A 21882-nucleotide genomic window follows, 5' to 3' on the forward strand; every position below is an offset into this window, starting at 1 on the left:
GAAATTGACTCCGATTTTGGAATCAGACACACACAAGGCCACAAGAAGGTTTCAACTTTAATCTGAGAGAGGAGGAGGAGGAGGAGGAGGAAGCAGGTGAGGGTTTGGCAGCATAATAATAGTAAGGTTTGTTGTCGTATAGAGCAGTGTAAGCTTCTGAAGCTGAGAATGTCTTTCAGCTTTCACACCTCTGTTTTTTTTCTTTCTTTCTTTTTCCGGTGATTATTGAATTTTTTTAATCAACTTTAAATGTTTATCTTATACACATTAGACAGCCGAGCAAATCACTCTGGTTTGCATCGCCGCTCGTGAGCAACCACTTCCTGTTCTTAATAATAAAGTAATAATATAGTTAATTATCTTCTTCTTTTTTTTTTGTCAGAAATTTGGTCGATTTTATCAGAAATCCATTATCAAATTTCTGTGGAGCATTTTTGACAATTGGCTCCACTAAAGAATTTCAATGATATATCAATTTCAACTCTGAAAAAGTATTTATACTCGTGGTTTACAGATTCACGGGATGAGTCTAGTGCCCGTTGAAAGAATTTTAATGGTTGATTTTAGTTTTCAGATATCAGCATAATATTTACACGAGTCGTATATCTTTTTATATACATCTCATAATATTTTAAGCTGTTTCTTTTTTTCTTTTTTGTCGTCCTAAGATGTTTAATCTCAAAGGCGTTAGTCTTTTCTATCCTCGAATATATATATATATATATATATATATACAAATTTGTTTCATAGTAAGCATTGATAATGATCAAATCTAAACCTCTAAACTAGAGTACGTAATCAACCAATATACATTATTGATTATTTACTCTTTTGAGTACATATAGAAAAATGTATTTTACAGTAAAAAGTGTCTAATCTTTCTATGATTTTGGTCATGTTAAAAAATCACTGTCTCAGTAAAACTGTGCTAACTGTTGAAGTCACATACTTACTTTTTGATTTCGAGTATATTCTTATAGGTTTTGTAAAATTTGTCGATATAGCTTACCCTGCAACTCTATGAATCCAAATATATATATATATATATATTTATATATATCTGCAAATTAAGTTCAAAATAGATTATTATATTGATACTTGAAACGTTTAAAAATCAGTCCTCAATATTCCTAAGAGTTCCGTCCTTAACTTATCTATAGATCCACTTATTTAGCTCACAAATCTTTTACCTTTGCTCTTACGTGTGATAAAATAACAATTTGAATTTGATGAAATATATACTTACGAGTTAACTTATGGTCACTTTCAATCATTGTTGTGTTATCCCATTTCGCCTACAAATTTCCGTACTTATTTTTAATCATGACTAGTTATATTGAGAAACTTCGAAATTTACCTCATAACTATGCAAAATACATTTATTTACCTTCCGCACACACATAAAAAAATAAACTAGCTTTATAAGGACTAGAAATGAAAATAAATTTAACATCTCGGAGGTAAAATGGTAAATTTAGAAGAAAAAACAGTACGAATCCTAATGGACCTCTCTCCCTCCCTCCCTCCCTCCCTCCCTCCCTCCCTCCCTCACTATTTCTCACTCGTCTTCGAGAATTGTTGACACGAGCGGGGTTATTCTAGGTTTGAACCGTCACTCAGTCGAGCGTTGTCAGGTTTTTATTTCTACAAGTTTGTGCTTATTTATGTAACATCTTTAGAAATTGCAGAATGGATTTGGAGTCTCTTCACACCATAACAATTCTAGATGCTCAAAATGATTTCATGGATATGAATGAAGAAGATGCTATATACATGGAAGATACTATGAATGAGTTTATGATATAAGTCTGAAAGTTATTTTATTTTTTAAAGATTTTATGTTTTCAAAAAAATATGTTAAAAAGACTTAAAAGGGCTTGTGAAACCTAAAATAAACTAGCTTAAACCAATACAAACATAAACGGATTTTATATAAAAAAGCTTTAAACAGACGGGCTTTAAATGGGCAGAGTTTAAATGGGCCCAGGTAGGCCATTAAAACACCACTAAGAGCTCTACAGGTCATCAAGTAATTTTTCTATGGTTTGACTCTTTCTTTTCCTTGTTTTTTTATGTGTTTGGAATTACGAACTGTTATGCCCTAGAGACTAGGTTTGGATCCAAACAAAACAAAAAAAAAGTGGAGAGAAAGAAAAAGAGCATATCATAGGGAGAAGTTGACAGTCCAAGTCCTCCTTCTGACTTAATTAATGAGACATAATGAAGTCCCGATTTGCAAGATCTCTTTTGTGTTGAGCTTATATAGGACGTTGTGCAATAGGCCTAAACTCATGATTGAATCTTGAAGAGGTTAGCAACAATACACAAGAATGTGATTGATGTAGAAGTTGCGCAACTATTCTTTTGTGTGTTTATGTTCCACAGTTGGAAAAGAGAGCAACTTGTTTTGCGCTGAGGCTCCATCGTGGGGTTTCCGGAAGACCATGCCCCTAAGCAAGTTTCATGAAAAAGGGTTTTTGGAGAAGGACAGACTCATCATTGAAGTCTACATTAAAGTTGTTGAAGCTGTTAATGGAGAATCAGCCAAGGAGACTCTTGATTTCAACGGTAGTTTTCAAGCTTTTGCTTATTCTCAGGTAAGCTAAAAGAGGATAAGTATCTTATTCTATTTTTTGAATTGCTTTACAGGATTGAGTTAACAAAAAAACTAGTTTTCGTGGGCAGTTTGCTTCATTGAGAAAGATATTCGCGGAGCACGTGGTGGAGGCAGAGTCCCAGCTGCACTGGTTGAAGTCAAAGTTTGATGAAGTTTCCTTGAAATTGAAGAAAGAACATAATGCTATATCTCAGGGTATACATGCTGCATCTCAGGGTTTACATAGATAAATTTTTGGTGAAGAAGCTGTCGTATCGTTTAAGATTTTCGAAATAACAACTTTCTCTCTTATTGTGTATAAAGAGAAAGGAAGAATTTAATATTTGAGAAATTTGCACGAGTTTCATAGTTAAAGAAAAATAAGGTTTTGATCACTTTTCCAACGATTTTGCCATGTACAGTTCTAAAATGTTTATTCTGAGAAAGACGTCAGTCTTTTGTATATTCGACTATTTAGTACTTATACATTTTGTATCATACTACTTATAGATAATCTATCAATTGGAGTAGTACATGATCAACCAATATACATATAGAAAAAAAAAGTTGTCTGTACTTACAGTCAGAAGAGAAATTACACTATGCCTCGCCTAAACTTTCTGTGATTTTGTTCATGTTAAAAGTCTTTGTCTCCAAGTAAAACTGTGGTAAAACTGTTGAACTTACTTTAAACTATTATCGAGTTACTCTTTGAATCTGATAAGAAGAGCCCTCAGAGCCATTGCTTGCAAATTCCCTTCAGAGTCCATTCTTCTCCATCTCCATAGCTAGGCTTCCAGCAGGGAATGTAACGAAAAAAGCCTCTGAAATCTTTTTTCTTCATCATCACCTCATGAAGATGAAACAGAGCATGGCAAGCCGTGGATTTAGCAACATTTTGGTACATCAAATACGCATTTGAGCGAGTTGCTTAAACCATCCGAGGCTCTTAAAATTGAGGTTAAAAGACATCGAAATTTTGCTATGTCTTTAATCAGCCTGAAATGGCTCTAAAGAACCCCATGTTTTCCCTACCTTCAGTTTCACATGAAGAGGTACTGAAAATACAGAACAGAATCAATTGAGTCAACATAATATATATACACATATATACATCGCATGAAAAGGAGCATGGTATATGAGGAACATACCGAGAAGTGAAACCGCATTTTCCATGCTGGATTGTAGCAACATTGCAGCCTCTTTTGCATAAGAAGGATCAACTTCCAGCACAAGTTCATCATGTACCTGCATTATGATGTCCCACGTTAATGAGCTACAGACAATATGAAAATTCTCACTTTGCAGGAGAGGAATTTAAAATCAAAAATATGGAAGGAAACCAAAGTCAAACAAAAAAAAGGTGGACAACTCTCACCTGTAGAAGAATTCGGCATCGTCCCTTCAACATGTGAAACTTCTTTTCCGTTGAAGAACTAGATGCTGAAGTATCAACATCCTCAGAAATTGCAGAATATATGTTTATCATCGCAATCTTGATTATATCAGCAGCAGATCCCTGAATAAAACAACAATCAGGTAAAATTATATGGTCTAGCAAATGTTCTGGAATTCTTTTTAAGGAAATGAAACACCTTAAAACTGTCACCAATAACCAAACAGCAAAAAGATTACATTTCTCATACTAAATAGATACATTTGGTATAGTGTCTAATTAAACGTCACAGCATAATAATATTAAGTGTCAGGGAAAAGAAAAGGAAGAAACAAGGTCGGACCTGGCACATGGAATTTACAGCTTGCCTTTGAGCCTTAGATTTCTCTTTGGCATTCCCAAATTTAATTTTCGACAAGAACCGCCTTCTTCCCTTGAGAGTCTGAATGTATCTGCACATCAAAATGTTCTTGGATTATAATCGTAGTTCATAAAGAAGCAACCCAAATAACCATAACGCTGAAAATCCCGTCTTCAGAAAGAAATAATGAAAATGTAGCTCCCTAGTTGGTCACATACAATATGAGAAAGATTATGATGTAAAGAAACACATGGGACTGTATTCAAATCAAAGACAGAAGAAATAGACTTGGCGAAGTTGAACATGCACTCGATCAAAACATAGAAACTCGAGGAAAGTAGCCTAAAGAAGATAGTAAAATTATGAGCACACATGCTAGACCTAAGTTCTCTACATGAAGCTGATTCGTTGACTAGACTCTAACGCAAAGCAAAGGAGAAAAAAAAAATCAACATATAAATGTAATATAGAAACGCAGAACGCTATTATAAGAGCTAAAAGCATTGATAAAGATACTGTAACATCCTCACCCTTTTTCCTGACAAAATGAAATCGTTTCGTTAAGCCAAGAACTGACTGCAGGGAAAGAACTTTTAAAGCTTCTTATTTTCTCCTTGGCTTCATCTGAGCTGCACTCAAGCTGTTCTGCAAGCCTGTTTGCACCCATTCCATAAAGAATTCCATAGATCAATCTTTTGGTCTGATCTCTATCATGTGGAGTAACTGAATCCTCGGCCTTTCCAGTCCATTTTGCAGCTATCATCGTAAAGACATCACCTTCAGGCTGACTAAGCTTTGTAATCAACGAGGAATCTCTAGAAAAGTGTGCCATGAGTCGCAACTCTATCTGTGAATAATCTGCTGTCAAGAGTAACCAATTTTCCTGTGGTAAAAATAAAAGAGATTATATTCAATCTTCAAGAAAACCACAAAGATGGTGTCACATACTCAGCACTTTTGCCTATAAAAGCCCAATTAGTATGGTTCTACACTACTTTGTGGAGTTGTGCAAGAGTTTTGTTGTTATCTTCAATCCTCCACACCGAAAGTGCTTAATAATAAGATGTTTAGAAGAACCACACTAACAAATAAACCATTCTTGAACTAGCAACTACACGCTTCCAATACCATCGCAATTTTTTTACGTAAAATCCCTATTCCAATAGCCCAATAACTCAGGATGGCCACAGGGGACCTCTCGGAAATAAATGCTTTCAGTTGCAAAACTCTTTTTCGAGAAATCTGTTGTCTAGTTAGCTAGAGACCAAAGACACAAAAAGTCTAAAAATTGCAGAGAAATTTACCTGAGTAGGAACAAAGAAATCACGTGCATTAATTTTGTAACGAGCAGCAGCTGAATTTACTTCGTTTCCATTTTTATCCAATATGAACTCTACTTCATGCTCAACAGACTGCAGAAAAGTAATATGGTCAATGATTTTTAGATACACGATAGAATGAAAAAGGAAACATAACAGAAGTCATACTTGGAGATTAGGCTCTTCTATGGAAAGCCTCCCCGTTGCTGTTGATGTTTGAAGCCAGTGGCCATGCAAAGTGTACCTTTGTGTGCTCAAGCGTAGCTTAGCAAGCGAACATATTGACCCAAGTGTACAATTTAAGAGCTTTGCCAAAGTGCGGTGCTCTTTGATAATTGGGACAACAGGATGCTCATTCCTGGGACAAAGTCATATTCCAAAGTACAGTCAGACTAAAATAGAATCACTGAAGGTCTGTTTTCTTTCATGATGTAAAAAAAGAACATTTTGTACGCAAAAACTATTAGCCCTTTGCAATACCTTAAAAGATCCAAGCAATGCTTATCAGTACTTGGATGATTTTTCCCTTTATTTTGGTTTTCCGGTATGGGCAACTTCAACTGTCCATAGAGCACATTTGCAATATCAGCTGGGTTGTGCAATGAAAAAGTCATGCCAGCCAATTCAAATGCTTTCTTCTCCAGAGACCGCAGTTTATCCCGCAGTATATTCCGTGCCCTCAGGCATCCTTCTATATCGACGCCTATACCCCAGAGCTCCATGTCTGCAAGGACATTAACCTGAAACACATAACGAATGCATAAACTAACTTAGCAGAGTTAGAAATTTCTTTGAATTGACTAAGGTGCAATGTAGAAATATAGTTCATAACAAAAAAAAAAAAATAAAAAAATAAAAAATCAATATCTGACGGAGAACATATTAACCCTGAAGCTCTACGACGTAGGATATTCGTCAAGAAACTGTAAGCTAATAAACACTGACGATCACAATGCGAAATTTCTGAGAAAGCAAACCAACCACAGATGGCTGCTTGAACAAATAATGTCGCATAAAATTTAACTTTGAGCATGTCATCTAGCTGGATGTTGGTTCAGTTTAGATAATCCTGTGTAACAATAAAGCAAATTAAAGGAGATATACCAGCGGCATTTCAGTGGTTGTCAGTGCTTCGAGAAGTTCTTCGGAAACGAGGATCTTCCAAAGAGCTGAACAAAGGGTACGTGTTTGAGCAACCCGTCTGCAGCAACCATTGTGGGCAACCCTTCGGATCTGATTCCTCCATCTGCCACTGCGATTAGCAGCTTCAGCTGCCTCTGGGGACAGTCTTTTCTTTACTTCCTTTAATATCACATGAACAGTGTTAGAAGCTTTTCATAAAAAAATATGTTAACAATGTCCTATGAGCTAACTCTGTTTGTGATAATAGACTAACCAACAAATGATAAAAGATAAAAAGATATGTTTACTATGCTGCCTTTCTTCTTAACACCGTCAACAGGAGACATGATTTATACTGAATTGAATCCGCTAATTGTCTGGAATTACCTTATCTATGTTTGGATTTGAATGTCTTTCCTCATCTGGCCAAAGAATCCATGTCACGATGCTCATGTCAATGGTGTGATTTATACGAAGCGGAGGCATCATTAACCAAGATCCATCCACCAACTCAAAATCTCTGATCCCTTCTGCAAGATTCAGGCGAGCGCATCTTTGGATTGAAATGGCAGGACTCTTGAGCACCTGAATCTGGACTTTCAAATTCCAAGTGAACTTTCTTGTGTTTTCATTCCCCATTATTTTACTGATTCTGTTCCACCTAGATTTTATAACATTGACCATGTTGTGGGTACCCACAACCTCGTTCTTGCCAGCAACTGCATCCTTGAAAAGCTTTTCTTTTTCTCCACATTCCAGGTTGGGAAGATCCTTGTTAAGATTAACATAGTACACAGGAGAGCTATTCCAGCAGATCGCAATTCCATGTATCTCATAAGAGATGCGGGAATTCAAATCCTGTAGTTTATTATAGTGGATATCAAAGAAAAACTCCCCAGCAGATTCCCAAAGTTCCAGGAAAGAATCAAATCCACCACGAATATTTCCTGCAGTTATTGGACCCTTTTCACCTGTACTATCCTTATTACTAAGAGGAATATGGGCATTACTCATCAAATGCTGCTCAACATTGTCCTCATTTTTTATCACTCCGTCATCATAAGCAGGGAGATGGAAAGTATCACTGGAAAGAATACTGACAGCATTAGGCCCATCAATGCCGACTGTAGTTCCTATGGGTTGAAAATCAGGAAGACGAGTAACTTCTGATGAAACCCCTAGGGCAGCACCTGACACTTCCCTTGGCTTTTCTCTGTGGTCATCCGTATCAAAGTTTTCACATTCCATGTGCTCCTCTATGCTTAATTTTCCTGGAAATTGTTGTAATCCACTGGGACCAACAGACCCTTCACAACTGTCTCTTTCAGTAGTTTCTTGTCTATTGGGACTCCTAGCAGGGGCTAACGGCAAGGGATTTATAAGCTCATGAACATCCAAACCAAGTGACTTAAAAGCAGAGAACGCAGCAGCCCTCGCCTCTTCTGCTTTCTCAAGAACAATTTTTCGCGCCCCATTCTTGATTTTCTTGGCTAGTCCCAACTGGATCCTTCTTTGTCCTGTACCTTGTACACCACATCAACTTGAGCATATTAGATAAAAGAGGATTCCATATTCTTTCCAACAAACGTTCAACTTATCATTCCTTATATAGGCAACAAAAATATCAATTCAAACTAAGAAAACTGATTTACCTTCTGCAGCCCACGCTGAAGATTCAAAGAGAGCTTTGACAATTTCAGGGATGGATGCTTCAGCTATTGCCTGAGATGTACGCAAGCCAGCTTTGTACAACGCTCTAGCTCTTGAACCCTATTTATTCAACACCAAAAACCATCTTTGTCAACAGCATTCCGCATATCCTAGCTATAAGTTCCTAGAAATTACAGTACCTTTATATATGGAATGCTAGTAAGTTCAACAATTTCAGCCCTGACACCAAATGAAACACGGTTCTGAAACTTTGCAACTAAGCCTTCCAGATCATGCCATCCAAGCCTCTCACAAAACACCGAAACCATGGAAGAAAACCTTCCAGCGTTCTCCTGTAGCGCTTGAACCATACCTCTAGCCACTTTAAAGGCTTCACAGACCTCAGACACAGAAGCTTCCTGCATTGCACAGTTCCAAAAAAAAAAAAAAAAAACATGTTATCTTCTAAAGGAGAGATCATCAACCATGCCTTCTGATGCATAAGCAAGTGTTGTCAATAGTTTTTTTTTGAAATAGGAAACGTGATACAAACCAAAATCTACTAGGGCCAATAAGCACTCTAAGAGAATATCATGAAGTGTACGTGAGCATGCAAGCTGCTACGGGTTTATGTTATATGAACCAAAATAAGAAGCTTTAGCAAAGATAAAAAAAGAAAAAAATTACAAGAAACAAAGAAGCCGTAGGGTAGTCACCTGAACTAATTTTGACAAGATGAGAGCAACAAAAAACCGTTTGCACACTCGAAGCATCTGTTCATCTGAAAGCATCTTAGTGCTCGTTGAACCATGCCGATTGTCATATTCTCCACGGAAATTTTTTTTTACATCTTGTGGTCTGTTTAGACTGCGTACTGTTGCACCATGTGCCATGCGCATAAGAAAAGGTTCGACCACTCCAACTCTATTGCCTACAGACTGAAATTGTAAGATCAAGAGTGGCATCATCAGTGTACAAAGTTTTTTTGAAACTATAGCCCCAAATAACAAGTCAAGACCTACTGCAAACATCTATTACCAGAGAGTACAAGATTACCTGTTCTAAAGGAGATAGTTCCATAAACCGTTCATAATACAATTCCCAGTTTGGTTCAACACCAACATTAATTGGTGTGACTAAGTACACCAAATGCAAATCAGAAGCCATAACTAGTCCGTCACGTGCTCGTAGAAGATCATCCAGCACAATCTGCAGCAACACCAATTATATACACTTCAACCATGCTTACTTAACACTATATAATATGCATTTTCAATTATGGAAAGTCAGATTAATTACAAGTGACTCCTCTGGGCAGAGTGAACTGCCAAACGATCCACGTCCAAGGGGTGTTGTAGTGTATAACTTTGTCTCTTCATTCCACTCAAGAAATTTTCTGTGGCACAGCCACCGAAGAGAATCCTGAGCTGATTTGACCACATCTTGAAAGGGCTTTGTAGAATTCAGAAGAGTACACCTAACATAGCGATGTATATCTTTGGCAGTCTGAACAATTCCACCTGCCACAACTTCTAATATTGCATGAGTCATTCCATTCTTGTCCTCAGATAAACAAGACTGTAACGGTGGGCAGCTTTCATTTAGAAGTGCCATTATTCGCTTGAGTTCTCCTTGTTTGCAAATCAACACCTGGAAAGAAATTGAAATATAGACAATGAATCAAAAGGTTAGACCATTGACCACTACAAACAAGAACAAAAATGTCTGAGAAGAACTGAAACAGAGATTATAACATCATTGTTTGAAAAGAAATTAAGGCATACACTTTCTCCTTTTGTATCAATCCCAGTCCGCCCAGCTCGACCAGCCATTTGCTTGTACCTCGTTCCATCAATAAAATCACGGCCAATCATTGGTTGCCGAAATATGACTCTCCTTGCAGGCAGGTTGACCCCCGCTGCCAGAGTGGATGTAGCTGTTAATACACGTACAAGACCCTTACGGTAACAGGTCTCAACTATCTCTCTTTCTTCTACCTGTAATACAAATATACTTAGTTGCCCATTTGGTGATATTCCCAGTATAAAATCTAGCTACATCGAGTAAATATATATGGTGAATGGATTGTGTTTACATACTGTAAGACCAGCATGGTGGTAGGCAACCCCAGAGGGCAGAGTTTCTTCTAGGATAGGATCTACTCCAGACGGAGACCTTCGCAGGGCATCAATAGCAGATCTGATATCCACAAACTCACTATTTTCACCATCAACGTCTATGGGCACTTTTTTAATGAGCTTTGAAATATGCCTAGCAGTTGACTCGCATCCTTTCCGACTCGAGCAAAATATCAGCACTGAATTGCCCTCTTGAACTACCTGGATTGTTATACGACATCTGAGTTTTCCTTCTTCAACCAAATTTGAGTACATTTTTAAATTAGAAACTTAAAGAAAAAGAAAATGCAAGTACTTAATGAGGACCTTAACTACATTACCTCGTTACAAAGCTCAATGATATGGTCTGGGTCTTTTCCTCCCATATTAGCAGCTTTTGGTATAGTCCTCACCACTTCCATCTTTTTATTATAAATGGTGTTACCAACTTTAATATACTCCTCTAGCGGAACTGGTCGAAACTCTGTCTGATATAAAGCTGCCTTTCAACATGTAAAAAAAAAAACAATAAGTTTTCTGATTAAAAAGGCCACAATAAATTTACAGAATTTCAATAAAGGAGACAACAATACCTCCGGAAATCAGGGATCTGGAAATATACAGGTTTTCATTTTACAGAAAAACGTAATATTTATTAACAATCACGAGAGTATTTCTATGCAATTTCATAAATATCAATATATCATATTCTTATAATTCCCACAGACATGCAGGTCTGCGCATTTATCTACGAATACCAATATTTCTATAGAGAAGTGTCATGCAACTGAGAGAGAGCCAAAAAAAAATATTTATGTTAATATATATATATAAGTTAGTGATTCTGTTTGTCTTACTTGAAGCCAGTCAGCAACTGCTCCAACATTAGGCATTGTAGCACTCATACCCACAATTTGTAGGCCATGAGCAGGATCAGTCTTGCCACTGCTATTCCCTGAACTCTCACCACTACTAGACTCTGAACTGCCTTCACCGGCAGCATAACGAAGTTTCGTCAGCATAAGTTCCAACAGATAACCCCTATGTTGGTCTCCCACCTGTATATACCATGAGCAATAGGCTCCTTTTAATGGATTTGCGAAAATAGAGTACGGAGAAAATTTGATCAAAAATAAAAAAGAGTACGAAGAAAACAAAGATAATGTCAGACAGTTACAAACTTATACGAGATCCACAGACAAGATATGTGAAAACCATACCATGTGTAGCTCATCTATAACAATTATCCCAAGTTCAGACAAACGACCCTCTTCAAGCAAGCGATTTATCAAAGAGTTTGCCTTCTCAATTGTGCAGACAGCCACAGCAGTGCCTTTAGGAAGTGTTCCACCACCCTGATTTCCATAGTAACTACGAACATGCTTCCCAAGTGGTTCAAGAAGGACCTCAAGGTGTTCTGCCTGCATCCAATTGTTATACGACTAAACTAACAGAAAAGTAATATAATAAAATTTGTAGGATGCTTGGAGAGAATAACAAAAGAAACCTTCTCAGCGCAAATGGATACATAAGGTAGCACAAGCAACGCCATTTTTCCAGTTGTTATGACCCGCCGCAGCATCAAGACTTCTGCAACGAAACTTTTACCAGCACTGCAGAAACAGCATGGTTTTGAGAATGAGCATGAATTCTTGTCAGATAGAAGACTGCTAGTGATATTAGTAATACTGCTATGATGATCCGAAGAAAATGTATGAAAAGAAGCAAACTTTCAATTGGCAGATTCATCGCCAACCATGAATATACCTTGTAGAAGCACAATATACCAGATTCCTTTTCTGCAAAACACCATCTACCTGAAGGCACTCGACCTAAGAAAATTTTATAACAATTTGTATTAAGAGCGAGAATAATGTCATAAGTAATAGCATACACGCATGACGCATACATGCATAAATGACAGAATAGGAAGTTCGTTCAGATGTAATACCGACCTAAAAAGTTATGGTTGTGTATCAGAAGAATAGATGTGGAAGAAAATCACTCTTCAATAAGCAGCGGAAAGTTTAGAAAATATAAATACCAAAACTAAGAATAAAGTTGAGGATAAAATTGCCAGTCAGTTTTGTGCAACTCATGAAACATATAAAACAAAAAAGATAACCAACTTATATCGCATGTAAAACCAATGCATAAATGATATGATAAATGCCATGAAGGAAGAATGCATGAAGAGCAGATTATCTTTGGATGGCAAATACTAGCTGCAGGCGACTCAACGGATCTTACACTTTCTAAACTGCAGAGCGAAGCAAATACACATCTATCTATCTCTAGGAGTATCAGCTGTTACTTTTGAAAAAGTTGACAAATAACAACAAACACAACAACTAACAGTTACGTACCTGCCATGGATAGAGTTTAGATATTCCTTTCTTATTGTATACGCTGCAAATTTCTGAGGGAAGCCAGGTGCTAAGACTTAAACCATCTTTATTATGATGAGAACTTGAAGGAGTATGACTTTCTTCAGATTCACTAGAATCAGCTGGTTTCCCCATGTTGCTTATCGGAGAAACAGATCTTACACTATGATTCTCCTCGCACACTAAAACTTTCTTTCCTTCAGGTTCTGGATACATCCTCCCTATCAAACTTTTATTGGCCTGAGCAATATCAAGAGTTCCACATCCTTTATTATCAGCAAAAGCAGATTCAGAGATCCTACGGCTTCCTCGTGTAATGTTATTTTGGTCAAATGGAGCAACTCGGGTACCTCCATTTGTTTTTCTATCTTGAAACAAAAGTTCCAGATTCTTGACAGGGAGCGGAGATGCTTCTTTGTTAAAATCTCTACCATGCTTCTCCGCGACCTTTGAATAACCAATGGCATCTTTATCCTTTACTCTGCTTTCATCTAAATCTAAACTTCTCTTTAAGTTGTCACTGCAACTATCTGTTTTGTTGCTGCATGAAAGTATTATTCCATGTTGACCTCCATCTTTAGCTTCTACGGAAGCAGAGTTCTCAGTTGGAATTAACAAACCATCAGCGACTTGAATTGCTTCATTCCAGAAAGAATCGCCAGGTGAGAACATTGAGCTACCACTTCCTGACTTAGGGGTTCCAACAGGACATGATTTAACGGCTGATCCAGGCGTGTGGCATTCGGTTAGATGAGCTGATGAGTCTGGTTCCTTAGTACACTTCCTCAAGCCCATTGGAATTTCAACAGATTCATTTCTTGGAAACTGTGAATATATTAGAGCAGAGACATAAAATAATTTAAAATGAATCGGTTTAGCAGGGAAGACATAAAAAATGACTTGATTCCAGTTATACCTTCTTTGTAGGGTTTGAAATAGATGCATCTCTTTCATCAGCAATGCTAGCGAGTGACTGAGGCTTACTCCCGAGAGGATATGCAAGTTCATCTAGTGATGGTATATTTTCGGAATCACAACGCCTCTTGTGAGAAATGTATATATCTTGATCAAGTAATGATGAACTGCTTCGACGCTTCAGTTCGCTTGCATTATGATGTGGAGGTGAGCCGACAACAGACTGCACTTGACTGCATAAAGCACACAAGCACAATTTACAAGTTCCTCTAAATTTCAAAACAATTGACTACTCAGACAGAGTAAAAGAATGGATGTTTCACCAACTAACTCCTTGATGATAATGGTAAGAATAAAAAGTCGACACAATCAAACGCACATTACCTACAATACAAGGACAAGAAACCAGTGGCAAAGTCTCTTAGTTCTGAATTATCTTTCTGGTTAGCACAGAGCAAACCATCTGTTGCATGAGTTTCAGCTGTAGCAACAACTTCCTTATGCAAACCTTGAGATCCGCTCTGGTTCAAACACCCTTCAACACCTCTAGAAGTTTCAGCACATACAGGTTTAGGCAGGCGTGGGTGTATACTTTCACCAGCAGAAGGGCCAGAAACCTCCAGATCCAATTTTTTTGTAAACGCTGCCTGCCTTGCCTGCAACCCACTATTGGCAGTGTTCTTGTCATCCAGAGAGGCTTTTAAGTAATTGTCCAAAGTACCTTTGTCTCCAGGAGACCTTTCTCCTGTCACCTTCACATTTTTCTCATTTCTCCCCGACTTCAAATTAGGTGAGAGGTGTTTCCTCTTCTTCGAAGCATAGAACTAGTAGTAAAGTGACACGCAACATAAGAATAAATCAGTCTCCAGTAACACAGTTTAGCTTCAATGTCACAAAATTCCCTCTTTTCGCCGACTTCTCATCCATCATAACTAATTTCATTTGTCACAGTTTGACTGAAGGAAAAAGTTTTTAAAAGCATCCAAAACCAATTCTTTTCTGAAAAAGTTAAAACTTTATTCATGAAAAATAAAGTCGACTCTCTTTCTATATCCTAGTGGAAAACTCAAATCAGGGGATTCAGCCAAAATGTGGCTCATTTCAGTTATAGGTCTTCTCAAACAATCCAATAAATCGAATACTCTACAAAGTTTATCCATTTGCATCGATATAGGTCAGATTTCAAACACAAGTTTTCGAAGTCTTGAGAAACTCCAAGATGTTGCAGCAAGCGTGAATTTACCCACGAAGAAAAGGAGAAAGAGAGGAAGAAGAAGTGAAACATCGACAAGTGTCTACAGCTTCATGGAGAAAAATCAAAGAGAATAAGAGAAACGGACCTGATCAATCCGCGACCTAGAAGAATCTGAGTCCATGGCCGGAGGATGAAGAATAACCACCGGAGGTCTGAAAACAAAACCCTAGTCGGCGATTTAAGCGCCGAAGGAGTGAGGAGCGCCAAAATGCAGGGCCGATGTGGAAGTAGAATCCGTAGCCTTTGAATTTTGATTTCCTTCCTTCTGTGTGTCTGTCTATTGTGTATTATATTCGTCCCGAAAAATTCGATTTTTATTTCACATTCGCGTTTTCAGTTTGAATTTTGAACTAGAAAGTTTTTGCCTTTTGGATATATGAATTTTTGGGTTTTTCTTATACCGTTGGGCGCTCCATGTCCCGTCTCAACAGAGCACCAACATAAATTAAAAAATTTAGTGAAAATTCGTTAACCTGAAAGATATAGAAAGTGTACTTTGATCACATTTCCAATACCTTAATCGATCTTTTCGTAATTATTTTTGTTATCTTAGATATGTGAAAATCTGACTTGAAGTATCTCTCTATTAATGTATCAGATAATCGATGTGATTTAATATGAAAGTAGAACTTGTAATGTAGTATTTTCAATACTAAAATCTCTGTTAGACCATCTTAAGAAACGTAATGAGAGCCAAGACCAAGTCTTCCTAAAATCTGTGTACTTTGAAAGTCAAATAAAACAATAATCTGTCGTTAATTATTCTTCCGCTGGTTTATTGGCAGCGTGTTTACACGCAACCTGGTTGTTCTGATTCTGGTTCTGATTCTTCAACTCGTTTCCAGCCACAAGGAAGAAGGCGGTATGCCTGAAACAGATCAAAAGCAGCAAACTTAAATACACTTGATCGCTAATGTTATAGCAGAAATTCGAAGGTTTATCAAACTTTCATGCATTCAATTTACTATGTTTTCGATTTGGTTCCTGAATTACAGGCTATTGACTATGAGAAAGAAGATGCATGATGTGTTACCTGAAGAAATTCATCATTTTAATTTTTGAGTCCTGGTCAATGTCAAGTGAATCGTCCAGAGCATTTTGCATGTGCTGCAGCCATCTCTCTGCAGCTTCATGGGTCACTGGAAATGGACGGTGACGTCCAATCAAAGCAGGATGACCTACACAGAAAGATCACTAGCCACAAAGTAAGCAAGAGTTTTGGGAGATGCCTAAGTCATACTCAAGTCAAACCCACCTCACATTGGTGCAAATATGTATTACAATGTCTATGGTTATGCAACCATACATATACAAGCGCGGTACATGTCTGTACTAAACAAGCGTCGCATATGGTTCACCAAAGCGTAAGAAAATGAACATAAAACAATGAATTAATGTGCGGTTTCTCAGTCAAGCATATAAAACATGGAACCAATCATGCAAACAGCAGAAGAAGGAAGAAATTCACACATATCTGTATATAAGAACACATACTAAGGGAGAAGAATCTAGAAATGTTAAGAAAGAGCTAACCTTTCCTTTGAGAATACAAAGGAGGGCCTCCCATACGCTGGACGAAGAACTCATACTGGTTCTGGATGGCATCTTCTTTCTTTGAATCAGAAAATATGGATCGAAACCATTCTTCTTCGTCATCATACACCCTACTCTCCATTTCAAATTAAGAACAAACAAGAATTATCTCCATAACACAATTTCCATAAGTTGAAAACATCACCGCAAAACAGTAAAAAGATTCTCTAGGGAAGAAAGTCAAGGACTTTGTCAAAGCAGCTAGTAGTAAGCCTCCAAAAGCAGAATACACAAATATCAACATTTCGAAGTCAAAATCATGACAAAAAGTATCCTAATTTCTCTCATTCGAACAAGCAGACACTGGACTTTCAAAACAAACATTATTATTATTCGAACAAGCAAACACTAGACTTTCGACCAGATTCCGCAATCCATCGAAAAGATAGAGCTTTGCAAGTGAAAATTTCAATAACCCAGAGCAGGCACATAGAAGCATTGGGAAAAAGAAAACCTGGTGTAGAAATTGGTGGATAGGTTGATGAAGCTCTGAAGTCCGAGCTTTTCGAACAGATTGGAGTCGTCGATGGCGAACGCGTCTGCTCGATCCACGCCGCTCCATATCGATGCCTTCTCTTGCAGCGATTGCATCTCTCTCTCTGTCGCTAGTCTCTAAGAAAACAGTGTGCGATTGAATTTTAAAACCAAGGGAGTGGTCGCGTGGAGGCAACGCTCTCTTGTTTAGTTGGTTACTAGTCTTTCTCTTGTTTGTGATTGGTGCAAATGTATAGAATACATTTCTCCTGGTTTATCACTAAGTCAACATTTTATTCTCTTAAAGTTGAGGTTTTTGAGCTTAAGAATTAACCAAACCAATCAATCACTTTTGAAATTTCTAAACTCTAACGACACTGCAATGTTTTTTTTTAATGTCCATAGAGATTTCCATTACAGCTAAGTCTATTTGTTAATGCTTCACACTGACAATTCCAAGAATTTTGAATCTTCTTTCCTCTATTCCACCAATTTTAAAGGTTTTCTGTCAAACCTTGAGAAACCTTTCATCTCATACCAGTTATCTTCAAACCACCATAGCAGCAATTTGCCCACCAACCTAATAATTATGGAAGAGTATGAGAATAACCCCTAACCAGAAATGGCATTAATCGGTTTTTTCGGTATTCCTACACGTCTTTAAACATCAGATGTTTTTTGGATACCAAACCTACAAAATGTGTTTATCCGAAGATCCTACCAGAAATGGAATGTTGGTTTGCTGTGAACTGGGTAGATTCTCCCACTTCTCTGATTCGACAGAGTACCTTTCTGCTGCATTAGGTTTGTCGGAGACTACATAGATATATCCCTCGACGGAACAAACAAATGTGCTACATTTATTGTGTGGGAATGTTATTGGTGTTGTCTAAGTCCAACAGTTATTGTTTGAATCCCTATTATCAGATAGTTGAAATCAGTCATCATGAAAACTCTTGAATGTAGGCTTGCTGTCGTGAAAGAAGTTGACAGTTCGAGTCTCATAAGCCATTTTCGAGATGATGGTCCTGTGTCCTCAAGAGAATACCAAGTAGGAGAATTCATATCTTTGCTCCAAAGACAAAAATTGCCATCAAATTTTATATCAATAAAAACATGTGTTATTCTTTACAAATTCTTGCCATCAAATTTTATATCTCATTTTTCTTGGTTCTTCCTCCATTTTTATGGACAAACTTTGTGCAGTTTTTTTTGATTTTGCCAAATCTGATGTGGTTTCTAGAAATACAAATTGACTTATATGAAAAACAAGTGAAAAATAACACAAAGTAAGTTAATGCATTTTTAACCAAATGAGTAAATTAGAGGTGTTATGGCTCCAACAATTTGCAATGTAACCTCAAATTATCAAAATTTTCAAATTTTAATCATTTCCAATAATAAAAGTATTAGAATTAATGTTGACCGTGGGGCAAGAAGAACACACCAGAAGAGGAGAAAATGTTGATGGAGGTAATGAAGACCTTTTGTTTTATCAGTGTTTCTCATAGTTAATTTTCATTTTGTTATAATTTGTATGTCAAACTTGTCTCGTCTCATGTTGTAGGAAAATGTTGTTAAATCATTCTATTATCATTCCACTTTCAAATTTTAATAGTAGATGCGTTGTTTTTTTTTCTAGTTATGTTTTCTGTTTGCTTCTGATAAACCTAGGAGGATGGATACCATATTATGTTATTGTTTGAAGATAAATAATTTATGATACAATATGTTATGAAAAAACTATATTTATTATAAGAAAATCTAATAACAAACTTTAATATTTTGATCATTACATTACATAAGAAACAGATTTGACTAATTAAGAAACTCATACTACTTTATTTAATTGGTAGTTGAAGATCTTTAAATATACAATTGCAGTGCAACAATATCAAAACTAAACCTGTTCTAGGACAACATTTTTCGTTTTTTATCACAACGTTGTTTTTTGCGAAGCAGCAGATCAATTAGCAAAACGGGTTCATTCCACTGATGTAATTTTTATATTATTAATTAGATGTTTCACCTTTTTGGCTTGTAAACTTTTTGTATTTTCCGTTTATTATTTAATAATATAAGTAGATGTTAAAAAAATAGGGACCAAAAAAATATATACTGTACTTTGTAAAATTCAACGAGTTTAACTAACGAGAGGCCAACAAAAATTCCGGTGGCAATGGCGTCCAACAGCAGAGAGGCAAGGAGGCGGAAGATCTTAGAAAGAGGATCTGATCGTTTAGCCTTTATCACAGGTCAGATCAACGGTTCTCCTCCTCCACCTTCTTCCCTTCCCCAATCTCATCTCCGCACTCACGAATCCTCACCGGACACGATTCCTTCTCGTGATCAGATACTTACTGATGGAGAAACCGGTGCTCTTTCTCTCTCTATTGAATATGATCATCCTTGAATTGCTCGTACCCAATTTTCGATTTCGCCGTTATTGTTTGTGTGTGTGTGTTTGCAATTGCATCTTGCTATTTCGCGCCGTCTGTGATGAGTTCCTAAGTCATGCCATTAATTTGAGCGTTCTTCTGAAAGATTGTTTCAATCGAATTTCCGGACTAATCAAATTGGCTTCTTTGATCATATTTTATGCGTTTTGGCTAGTTAATATAAATTGGAATTCATGTACACAAAGTATGATGTGGTAGAATCTGGCTTGGACCAGTGGACGTTTTTAAATAGGGTTTAGGGTCGTCGATAAGTAAATTTTTAAAGAAAAGGAGACACACAGTAGCTAAAATGTGTGTCATTTAGTTGAAGTAGTTGATGAGCAATGAAGCAGCTTAATCCAGATTTTGCTCTTCTCTACTTGTGCTCAAGCCACTTGGCTCCTTGATTTTTTCTTAGCCAATCTAAAAAATTCTTTCTTGGTGCGGTTCAAGTACGGTCAAGTGTTTGGAACGCCCATATGTTGTTCTGTGCCACAAAGTTTGGAGGTGAAAAATTGCCGTAATACTTAATTGGAGTTCGAGTTTCTTACGCTGTTATAAATTCTCTGTGCCTCAGTTTTTCTAAAGTCTAAGACTTTATTTCGCAGTGGGATCAAATATCAAAGGGAGAGTTTGAATTAATACGATTTTGATGAGATGTGTTTGGTCTTATGACTTGTTTGGGTTTTGTACACAAAGTCATTTTTGAGAGTTTATACAACTGAATGCAGTCTTGTCCATTGAAACTTTTTCATTTACTCTAACGAGGGTAGTTTCTGCATTAAGAGGTTTTAGAAGGTTTCTTACTGGAACATTATGTGATTATGAACTTTTCATTGGCCTAGTGTGGCTTGTGAGATAAATGATTTGATGATACATTTGTCAAATCTCTTAGGAGTGGTGGAGGAACCCACTGATTGTGAATGATCTTTTGTTATGTTTCTTAAGGCTTACCTTACGCCACTTTACGCAAAGATTACCGATTTAAGTGCTATATCCACGTAGTTTCAAATGTGTGTTTTGCTTGCTTAACTTGTTATGCTCTGAACAAGAATCGTGATGGATGTCATTAGTTTCATGGAGAAGCACTTCTAGATGTTAGCATCATTTATATGTTATTGATTTCAGTCTCGCATAGGCATATTAAGAAAAACGCAGGTAGTAACGTATTGGTTTTGATGATCCTGGTTGTGACATTGCAGCTTTCACAAGTCACCAGGAACAGGAAAACATATCCGATGCTCAGAAGCCTGATAATGAAGTTCATACCATCCATAGGAGAGCTGATGCGCTTCAGGCTCGGAGGTATACTGAAACACTGGCAGAAGCCTCTGCTTCAGATCCTAGAGATACAACACCACAACCACCGTCTCTAGCAGCATCAGGTGCTCAAACCCCATCAGTGGTGGATCTGGGTGCTTCTCAAGCATTTACTCCTCTGGTTAGTTATGTGAACGCCATCACTCCAAATCACATTGGAGCCGCCATTGATGCTTCAGAATACACACGGATGTTCTCAGCTCTTGTGATTGCACTTCTTGTCATACTATCTCATCTCGGGATCTCTTTCCTAGGCAACATAGTAAGCTTGAGGCCTGTTTTCTTGCTTCTCTTGACCAATGCCACAATTGTGCTTGGAGTGGTTCTGCTGAGCCATCATGGAGATTCTTCCTCAGCCTCAAGACGAGAAAACTCGGGAACAGTAATGAACGGACAGGGCATAGCCGACCAAGTGGGCAACGCGTTAGAGACAGTCATGATGATGAAGAAGATAATGGACGCTGTTTCTATGGATTTTAGTTTATACGCTGTGATTCTCATCTGTGGCCTCTTGTTCACTCAAACCATCTTTGCCTAGGTCATATCTTCTCTGTTGTCCCCAAGTAGATTTGTATGATCGCTTCTGGTTTGAGTTCGTAAAATTATACGCATTTCCAAAAATAGTTATATGTTTCAGATATTTCTCCTTTTCTTCGTTGTTTCGTTACCAGGTGCTTCACTTGCACGACAAGATCATTTTTTGTATTCGTTTTTTCTCCGACTATGGACGCTCTGACGCTCGTTAAAAAGTCTTATTTTTTTGTTTTTTTGGTGAAAATTTGGGGAAATCCTTACTATTTAGGGGGGTGTTATTTAGGGGGTATTATTGGAGAGTTGATTTATAAAGATTTTTAGAGTTTAAGAGTCTAGGTTTGTGAATTTTTATATTAAGAATAGGTTCCTCTGTTATTCATTTAGAGATTATAAAAATCAATTGTT

At 37.2% G+C, this 21882-nt stretch overlaps 3 protein-coding genes across 4 annotated transcripts; 1 reads left to right on the plus strand and 2 right to left on the minus strand.

Moving 5' to 3' along the window:
* Nucleotides 1-3063: 3063 nt before the first annotated feature.
* Nucleotides 3064-15442, minus strand: LOC18029864 (helicase and polymerase-containing protein TEBICHI). 2 transcript variants are annotated; one of them, XM_024149273.1, is made up of 26 exons: nt 15204-15442; nt 14248-14687; nt 13865-14096; nt 12928-13773; nt 12329-12393; nt 12069-12174; nt 11782-11982; nt 11419-11619; nt 10903-11064; nt 10544-10783; nt 10229-10441; nt 9744-10094; nt 9501-9653; nt 9161-9382; nt 8645-8863; nt 8447-8564; nt 7182-8311; nt 6777-6974; nt 6153-6412; nt 5841-6030; nt 5658-5765; nt 4884-5236; nt 4336-4444; nt 3975-4115; nt 3748-3844; nt 3064-3654 (listed from the first exon to the last, which is right to left on the minus strand). In XM_024149273.1, the coding sequence occupies exons 1-26, from the start codon at nt 15237-15239 to the stop codon at nt 3587-3589; spliced, it is 6459 nt and encodes a 2152-aa protein (XP_024005041.1). In that variant the 5' UTR covers nt 15240-15442; the 3' UTR covers nt 3064-3586. The 2 variants fall into 2 exon arrangements, with proteins under 2 accessions (XP_024005041.1, XP_006412440.2); XM_006412377.2 differs by having other exon boundaries at nt 7182-8317.
* A 300-nt stretch (nt 15443-15742) lies between these two features.
* LOC18029866 (two-on-two hemoglobin-3) lies at nt 15743-17368 on the minus strand. Its single transcript, XM_006412379.2, has 4 exons — nt 17166-17368; nt 16652-16782; nt 16152-16296; nt 15743-15986 (listed from the first exon to the last, which is right to left on the minus strand). Exons 1-4 carry the CDS (start codon nt 17300-17302, stop codon nt 15878-15880), a joined length of 522 nt encoding a protein of 173 aa, XP_006412442.1. The 5' UTR covers nt 17303-17368; the 3' UTR covers nt 15743-15877.
* A 1924-nt stretch (nt 17369-19292) lies between these two features.
* LOC18029657 lies at nt 19293-21594 on the plus strand. Its single transcript, XM_006412380.2, has 2 exons — nt 19293-19560; nt 20826-21594. Exons 1-2 carry the CDS (start codon nt 19365-19367, stop codon nt 21479-21481), a joined length of 852 nt encoding a protein of 283 aa, XP_006412443.1. The 5' UTR covers nt 19293-19364; the 3' UTR covers nt 21482-21594.
* The last annotated feature ends 288 nt before the right edge of the window (nt 21595-21882 follow it).

Source organism: Eutrema salsugineum, unplaced genomic scaffold, assembly GCF_000478725.1.
Source record: "Eutrema salsugineum unplaced genomic scaffold, Eutsalg1_0 scaffold_1, whole genome shotgun sequence".
Taxonomy (NCBI): Eukaryota; Viridiplantae; Streptophyta; class Magnoliopsida; order Brassicales; family Brassicaceae; genus Eutrema; species Eutrema salsugineum.

What these genes read in the sequence shown, in the direction of transcription:
- LOC18029864 (XM_006412377.2), bottom strand. Translation starts at nt 15,239, where the DNA reads ATGGACTCAGATTCTTCTAGGTCGCGGATTGATCAG. An exon ending in CTAAACTCTATCCATGGCAG is followed by an intron (nt 12,394 to 12,927) that starts GTACGTAACTGT and finishes AAATTTTCTTAG; the next exon opens with GTCGAGTGCCTTCAGGTAGA. An exon ending in ACCACCATGCTGGTCTTACA is followed by an intron (nt 10,442 to 10,543) that starts GTATGTAAACAC and finishes TTTGTATTACAG; the next exon opens with GTAGAAGAAAGAGAGATAGT.
- LOC18029866 (XM_006412379.2), bottom strand. Translation starts at nt 17,302, where the DNA reads ATGCAATCGCTGCAAGAGAAGGCATCGATATGGAGCGGCGTGGATCGA. An exon ending in TTTGTATTCTCAAAGGAAAG is followed by an intron (nt 16,297 to 16,651) that starts GTTAGCTCTTTC and finishes CTTTCTGTGTAG; the next exon opens with GTCATCCTGCTTTGATTGGA. An exon ending in AAAATGATGAATTTCTTCAG is followed by an intron (nt 15,987 to 16,151) that starts GTAACACATCAT and finishes GATCTGTTTCAG; the next exon opens with GCATACCGCCTTCTTCCTTG.
- LOC18029657 (XM_006412380.2), top strand. Translation starts at nt 19,365, where the DNA reads ATGGCGTCCAACAGCAGAGAGGCAAGGAGGCGGAAGATCTTAGAAAGA. An exon ending in ACTTACTGATGGAGAAACCG is followed by an intron (nt 19,561 to 20,825) that starts GTGCTCTTTCTC and finishes GTGACATTGCAG; the next exon opens with CTTTCACAAGTCACCAGGAA.